Source organism: Ursus arctos, unplaced genomic scaffold (genome assembly GCF_023065955.2).
Source record: "Ursus arctos isolate Adak ecotype North America unplaced genomic scaffold, UrsArc2.0 scaffold_14, whole genome shotgun sequence".
Classification (NCBI taxonomy): domain Eukaryota; kingdom Metazoa; phylum Chordata; class Mammalia; order Carnivora; family Ursidae; genus Ursus; species Ursus arctos.
Window position 1 is genome coordinate 13,510,371 of NW_026622808.1, and position 7,021 is coordinate 13,517,391.

The 7,021-nt window shown below is 67.1% G+C and overlaps 2 protein-coding genes across 4 annotated transcripts in view; one reads left to right on the plus strand and one right to left on the minus strand.

Moving 5' to 3' along the window:
* The window catches only part of TMPRSS9 (transmembrane serine protease 9), a 30,419-nt gene extending 24,946 nt beyond the window's left edge, over positions 1-5,473 (plus strand). For both annotated transcript variants that reach the window (XM_044377906.2, XM_026480989.3), the window contains 5 exons: positions 292-679; positions 3,570-3,741; positions 4,386-4,651; positions 4,734-4,870; positions 5,312-5,473. In XM_044377906.2, the coding sequence (XP_044233841.2) occupies positions 292-679; positions 3,570-3,741; positions 4,386-4,651; positions 4,734-4,870; positions 5,312-5,473 (1,125 nt within the window). The remainder of the gene's footprint in view (positions 1-291; positions 680-3,569; positions 3,742-4,385; positions 4,652-4,733; positions 4,871-5,311) is intronic.
* TIMM13 (translocase of inner mitochondrial membrane 13) lies at positions 5,042-6,855 on the minus strand. 2 transcript variants are annotated; one of them, XM_026480994.4, is made up of 3 exons: positions 6,721-6,855; positions 6,522-6,590; positions 5,042-6,371 (listed from the first exon to the last, which is right to left on the minus strand). In XM_026480994.4, exons 1-3 carry the CDS (start codon positions 6,793-6,795, stop codon positions 6,273-6,275), a joined length of 243 nt encoding a protein of 80 aa, XP_026336779.1. In that variant the 5' UTR covers positions 6,796-6,855; the 3' UTR covers positions 5,042-6,272. The 2 variants fall into 2 exon arrangements, with proteins under 2 accessions (XP_026336779.1, XP_026336776.1); XM_026480991.4 differs by having other exon boundaries at positions 6,676-6,852.
* Between the last annotated feature and the right edge of the window lie 166 nt (positions 6,856-7,021).

A 7,021-nucleotide genomic window follows, 5' to 3' on the forward strand; every position in this document is an offset into this window, starting at 1 on the left:
AAAAGAGAGAGTGACTGAAGCTCAGAGAGAAGTGACTTGATCAAGGTCACGCAAGGTCACACCGCGGGGCCTGAAGCCAGGTCTCCTGAGGCCCCCGCCGCACTGATGCGGGAACGTGGGAGCGCCTGGCAGGGCCCATGCGGAGAACGCGCCCGCGTGGTCACAGCCAGCTCGTTCCTCGGTTTCCCTGTTGTACAGAGAAAGAACTGACCTGTGTCTCCGTGTCTGCGCCAGGCAAGCAGCATGGCGGTGGTGTGACTCATGTCCTCCCCCTCCTCCCTTCACTTGCAGGGCGACTCTGGCGGACCCCTGGCCTGCGAGGAGGCGCCCGGCGTGTTTTATCTGGCGGGGATCGTGAGCTGGGGGGTCGGCTGTGCCCAGGCCGGGAGGCCCGGCGTGTACACACGCATCACCAGGCTGAAGGGCTGGATCCTGGACACCATGTCTTCCGGGCCCCTGCCCAGCCCTCCCCCACCCGTCACGGGACCCCCGCCCTCCACCAGGCCTTCCTCCAGGACGGCAGCTGGCCCCACCGTCCCAGCGGTCCTGGCCAGCAGAGCTACCTTCCGGGCCACCAGCCAACCTGCCAGCAGGACTGCCGCCACCGCGAGCGCCACTGTGGGGGGACAGACCCCACTTCCCAGTGCCCCCAGCCCCACCGTGGGCTTCCAGCCACCAGGTAGTGGGATGAACAGAGGGATGTGTGGGTGGCAGGGGCCCTGCGTCCGTCGTGACAATAGCAGACACTTGTTCTCTCCCGGAGCTGGAGGTCAGAAGTCTGAGTAGACGTGGTCCTCTCCCCGTGTCCTCACAGACTCGTCCCTCTGCGTGTGTCTGTCCTCGTGTCCTCACTGCGTCATGGCCCCCAGTGACCTGGTTCTAATTCATCACCCCTTTAAAGACCTGTGTCCAAATGTCACATTCCGAGCTCCTGGGGGCTCAGACGTAGCTATATGATTGTGGAGAGGACGAGTCTGCCCATGAGACGTCCTGAAAGCTGGGACACAGGCCCGGGTGGGCAGCCCGGGCGGGCGGGTCTCCACTGCTCTGTCCATGCAGCCGGTGTTCACAGCACGCTCCTGTGTGCAGGCCCGGCCCGAGCTGTGGTGGGGAACCGGACGGGGAACCAGAGGCACAGTAAGATGGCGAGCGGGACTGAGGAGAGCAAGCCGACCCCACAGGCTCCTGCACGGGGCCTCGGGGAGCATCTTGGCTAGGGCGCAGCCCAGCTCTGCAGGACGGGCCCGCAGAGACGCTGATGGAGATTGCGCCTGTGCCGTCTCGGAGCGCGCCTCGGAAGCGGGGTTAACGTCTTATTGAGTATTGATCAGAAGTGTATGGAACGTGTATTTGCAGGTCCAAAATAAACCCCATTGAATACAGCCGGGTTCACACAGGTCAAGCCAAGACCTGTCAGCAGGCCCTGGCTGCAGGGCCACTAAGGGGAGAACCAGGCCTGGCTTCTGCGGGATGTGGGGTGTGTGGGTGGACCCCTGTCTTAGCGACAGTCCCACCCCTCCCACCTGGCCTTGGTTTTGAGGAATGGGATGGTCACCTGAGCAGAACTCAGAGAGAAGGAAGTGTTTTTGCCACGGACACAGGGCTCTCTAGAGAAGGGTGATGTGGGGTGGGGCGGGGACCAGGGGCAGGGTGGGGGCGCAGCGGGAAGGCGGGGGGGGGGGTGGGGACCCAGGGCTGGGGGGCAGCAGGAAGGCGCTGGCGCGAGCCCCTAACTCTACTCCTCTGTGCACGCAGCCCCCCCCAGCAGACAGGAGCTCTGTGCTCTCACGTCCACACGAAGGACAGAGAGCATCTGGTCTGGCCTCATGCAGGTGGGGAGGCAGGTTGGCAGGGACCAAGCCAGCGTCTGGGGCCCCCCACAAAGGAGGCGGGTGATCAGCACATGGGGCTGCCGGTCTGTGTTGCTGGACCCACTTTCCTCCTGACGAGTTTCCCAGAATCCCCAGCATCCTCACCAACTCCCCTCCAGAGACTCTGAACCCGGGACCTTTCCCTGCTCTCCTCCTCCGTCAGCGTCCCGCCCCGGGCCTCCCCAGGTCCTGGTGTCCTTGTGTTCAGGGTGTGTGTGTGAACTAACCCCATGACACAGAAGTCGGGGGGAAGTGCTCGTAATCCTCTGGCCTATCCCAACCTTTAGGATGTGTCCCCAGGGCTCGTCTCTTCCTTTACCCTGGCACACGTGTGTAGTGTCTTGGCCCGATAAGCCAGAGTGGCCGGGGCGCAGACTTGTCCCCACAAAGTCAGGTTTACAAGCCCGTGCCTCGAGGCAGCCTGTGCACCATCAGAACCAGACGGAGGAAGAGGCAGGTCGTTGTGGGGTCTGGGCGCATACTGGGGTGTAGGGGACGTCAGAAGGAAGCGTCTCAATTGGCTAGGAGCACGGGTCTGGGCTCTGAGGGGACCTGGGTCCTGTTTCCTGGGGAACCACAAAGTGGAGACCGACGTGGAACGTCCGGGACAGAGCCCTGCGACGGTCTGCACCTGGGCTGCAAAGCTCATCTCTGAGACCGATGTCCCAGGGCAAAGGGGCGGCTTTCCTTCCGACCACAGTTGCTGCCAGTCTGGCTGCCACGAAGTTTCCAGCAAGGATGCTGGGAGAGGGGGAGCGTGTCTTGTTACCGCGGCAGCCGGCTCTCTCTGCATCGGCCTCCCACCCTGTTGACTTACTATTCTCATAGCTACAGCCTGCAGGTTCTTAGCTTGGGGTGCAGAAGAGGTGCGGAAGCCCCCGGAACTGGTGCACACTGCTGTCTTGTTCCGTGCTGGGGGCGGGGGGCAGCATTTCCAGAGAGGTGCAGTTTCCATCCGATTCCCCAGGCCTCCTGGTCTGCGTCCTCGGGACTGAGGAGCTGGGAGGGTGGCCTCTTGTCTCCCCTTTCTTCCCTTCTAGCTGAGGTTGGGACCGGAGGCTGCAGGGCAGGGAAGGCACCTGGGGAGTGGGAAAGCAGGCTGGGGAGGGGGACTGTTCTGGAGGAGGGATCCTTGTGGGAATGACCATGCGGGTCCCCCTGTGCTCCCGTGGGTGGTGACGGGTTCCTGCAGCACCCGTTGAAACCACTGGTTTGTTCTTTCTGCAGTTGTGTTCCGAGAGGGCATCCTGTCGGGGGTGGGGGGTGGGGGGGGGAGGGGGGGCATGATATGTCACAGCTGGAGGAAGGATCCCGGGATGGAGAACCGGGGAGGGCATCCGGGAAGACTGGGCAGCGCAGGAGCTGCAGGGACAGGACAGGGACCTACTGGGCAGCAGCCTAGGGTGCGCAAAGGCCCTGGGGCAGTACGAACTTGGCTCCTAGCGCACTGAGAGACGCCTGGGGGTGGAGAGGGAGGAGAGAGGAGGTGCTGGCCTGACCTTCAGCCAGAAAGGAGGCAAACTTAAACGCATTCCAAATATTACTTGAGAGGAGGGCTCATTTGCAGGACCAAGCGCCAGGCCCAGTGTCTCTTCCAGGTCCCCCAGCCCACTGCCCGCTAGTCCTGCCCTACACGCCCACGCGGATGGGAGTGGGTCTGTCCGCTCAGCCGCTGAGCAGTCCCCGACTTCCCTGCAGACTGCGGCCTGGCACCGGTGGCAGCGATGACCAGGATCGTGGGCGGCAGCGCCGCGGGTCGCGGGGAGTGGCCTTGGCAGGTGAGCCTGTGGCTGCGGCGCCGGGAGCACCGCTGCGGAGCCGTCCTGGTGGCTGAGAGGTGGCTGCTGTCCGCCGCGCACTGCTTCGATGTGTGAGTCTGGCCGCCCCAACGTCCCCGGCCTGTGGGGTTCACCAGCCAACTTTGCAGGCAAAAACTCACTGAGTTGCCCCTCCATGCCTTGGCCATGGGGGACCCCCCCCCCGCAGCCACCGGCACCCACTGCCCCAGTCAGTCCCCTCCTTTATACAGCCCTCCCCTGCTCACCCCACACCGGCAGCCGGACTCCCACCAAACCGTGGCCACAGCCTCTCCCAGCACCCGGGGCGAGGCCTGCTGCGCCGGGCGGGGCGGGGGGGGGGAGCCTCCGGGGAACCGAGGGGACCTCTCATCCCTGGCTCACCCCACTGGGACTTGGTACCAGACCCAAAGTGGCCAGTCCCCTTCCTGGCGGGGCGCTCAGTAGGGTGGACCGGGTTAGGGGCCCTGTCCTCCAGGAGAACGGCCAGCTGAGGGGCGCACTGTGCACCTTCTGGGTCAGGGTCAGAGGGGCGGGCAGGTAGGGCCCGGCCCCCGCCGGCCACAGGATTAGCTTGTGGGGTGACGTCAGTGCGTGGGAGCGGGCGGGACCCCCGCACCCTCCGCCGTCCTAGGAGGAAGGACGACCCCAGATGAGCAAGCGGGCGGGGGCGGGGCGCAGCGACTCGGGCCGACGCCTGTCCCCGCGCGCCCCGCAGCTACGGGGACCCCAAGCAGTGGGCGGCCTTCCTGGGCACGCCGTTCCTAAGCGGCGCCGAGGGGCAGCTGGAGCGCGTGGCGCGCATCTACAAGCACCCCTTCTACAACCCCTACACGCTGGACTACGACGTGGCGCTGCTCGAGCTGGCGGGGCCCGTGCGCCGCAGCCGCCTGGTGCTGCCCATCTGCCTGCCCGAGCCCACGCCGCGGCCCCCTGACGGCGCGCGCTGCGTCATCACCGGCTGGGGCTCGGTGCGCGAGGGAGGTAGGCGGGGCCTCCCCCACACCCCTTGCCCCCGGCCGCGTCGGGCGCGCCCCGGGCCCACCCGGCTCCGTCTCGCCCGCAGGCTCGATGGCGCGGCAGCTGCAGAAGGCGGCAGTGCGCCTCCTCAGCGAGCAGACGTGCCGCCGCTTCTACCCGGTGCAGATCAGCAGCCGCATGCTGTGCGCCGGCTTCCCGCAGGGCGGCGTGGACAGCTGCTCGGTGAGCGCACTTGGCGGCGGAAGCGGGCGCTCCGCGGGGCCCGAGCCGCACCCGCGGAGGGCGGGGGTCGCGGGGCCAAGTGCTCATCGCCGCGAGACCTACCGGCCAGGTGCCCCCCTCCGGCGCCCACTTCTCCAGCCCGCCAAGCAGGGCACTGATCCCGGCCTCGAATTCTCACTCCACCACTGTTTATTGGGCATCTAGCCCCTGGGCCCTGCCGAGGAAGGACGGAAGGCTGGGCAGCGAGGCAGCGCGAGGTCCCGTTCTGCCGGGGCCAATGCCCAGTGTCCATAAACGTCTGCCAGCCGAAGGAGCGGGTGGTCCTAACACAACCCATTTCCCAGGAACCAGGAGGCTTCCGTGGAAAGTGGCCCGGGCCCAAAGGCTGCTGTGGGGGAGGTACTGGCCTGCTCTAAGGCCTTTCCTCTCTCTCCTCCCCAGGGTGACGCTGGGGGACCCCTGGCCTGCAGGGAGCCCTCTGGCCGGTGGGTGCTAACTGGGGTCACCAGCTGGGGTTACGGCTGCGGACGGCCCCACTTCCCGGGTGTCTATACTCGGGTGGCGGCCGTGAGAGGCTGGATCGGGCAGAACATCCAGGAGTGACCGGCCGTGGCTGCCCACGCCTGGGACAAGAGAGGTGAAAGCACCAGGAAGCGGCCGGCCCCTCTGCCCGTGGAGGCGGCGGCTGGGGCGCGGGCGGGAGGTGAGGGGCTGCGGCTAACCGGGTGCAGTCTTACTGCGTATTTTGTTGGAATAAACAGTCCCTCGTCCCTAGCCTGCTGGCTCAGCACCTCCGCGTCACAGCCCGGCCCGGGGGTGGGAGGAAGGGTGCGGGGGCGGGGAAGCGAGGACCACCCTCCTAGGCTTCCGTGCCACAGCTGGGGAGGGGGCTGGCCAGCCTCCTCTTCCAAGGTCCCTTTGTGCAAGCAACCTGTTCGCGGTCATCGCGGAAGCCGAGCCACACAGGCGGTGGGGGCGGCTCAGTCCGGGCGGGGGCACCGGGAACACGCGCTACCACCTCCCACTGAGACACCCTGCAGGGAAGAGCGACCGGGTTCTCTCCGCCCTTCCCTCATTTATTGGGCGCCCACCGTCAGGAGGTCACAGCTCAGGGGGGGGCCTGACCGCACCCCAGGTCCAAATGCGGATTCTCCGCCCAAGGCACGAGGTGAGCTGGTGCACACCAGGGGACGTGCCGCCGGGCTGCCGGCACTGGGCGAGGTCCCAGGGCCCCCGAGACCCACGCTGCGCTCGCTGGCAGGCGGGAGGGGAGCAACGGCCTGCGTCGCGGCGCCGGTCTCCTCCTCAGAAGCACGGGCAGGCAGGATGCACTAGCGGGCCCCCGCTTCGCAGAGGGCATTTATGGAAATAGAATGGGGGGTGGGGGCCGGGCGCGGCGGGGTCACATGTTGGCTCGTTCCCGCTGCAGCCGTGAGTTGTAGGCGCGGGACACGGTGTTCCAGGCATCCATGTAGCGGTCCATGCACATGGCGATGCACTTCTGCAGGCGGGGAAAACGCGAGGCTCAGCTCCGGCCCCGGCCGGCGCGCCCACCCCGGGACGACCGGCTGCGCACGCGCAGGGGTCCCACCGCGACGCCCCGCTGGTCCGCGCACGCGCAGGTGCCTCCCCGCGGCCCCGGCAGTCTCACCTGTTCCGAGTTGTCCAGGGAGCCCCCCGGCTTCCCGATGCACTTCCGGAAGCACTTGTCCGTCATCCTCTGTGGGGACACGCGAGCTCAGCCGCGACACCCGCCCCCAGTGGACCCCACCGCCCTCAGCGCCCGCCCCGGCCCACCCCCGGACCTGCAGCAGCTCCTGCGCGTTAGCCACGGCGATCTGCACCTTCACCTGCTCCATGATGAGCCCCGGGTCCAGCTTGCCGCCGCCGGAGCTCCCGAAATCCGAGCCGAAGCCACCCTCCATGGCTCCGCAAAGTCAACCGAACCGAGACCGCGTGCGCCGACCCGTACCCACGCCGGAAGTCGGCCGCCCAGGGCACCACGGGAAATGGAGTCCGGGCGTGCTGGGAACGGAGCCGGGTCGGACTACAGCTCCCACAAGGCCGTGCACCCCCTTGCGCGCAAGCGCGGGCAGAGACCGGCTTCCGCGCCGGCCGCGAGTGGCTCCGACAGGGCGCCGACGGGTGGGA

Excerpts from the sequence above, each read along its gene's own strand:
- TIMM13 (XM_026480991.4), bottom strand. The coding sequence starts at position 6,795 with ATGGAGGGTGGCTTCGGCTCGGATTTCGGGAGCTCCGGCGGCGGCAAG. Across the intron at positions 6,591-6,675 it reads ACGCGCAGGAGCTGCTGCAG|AGGATGACGGACAAGTGCTT; the intron begins GTCCGGGGGTGG and ends GTGTCCCCACAG. Across the intron at positions 6,372-6,521 it reads CCCTGGACAACTCGGAACAG|AAGTGCATCGCCATGTGCAT; the intron begins GTGAGACTGCCG and ends CCCCGCCTGCAG.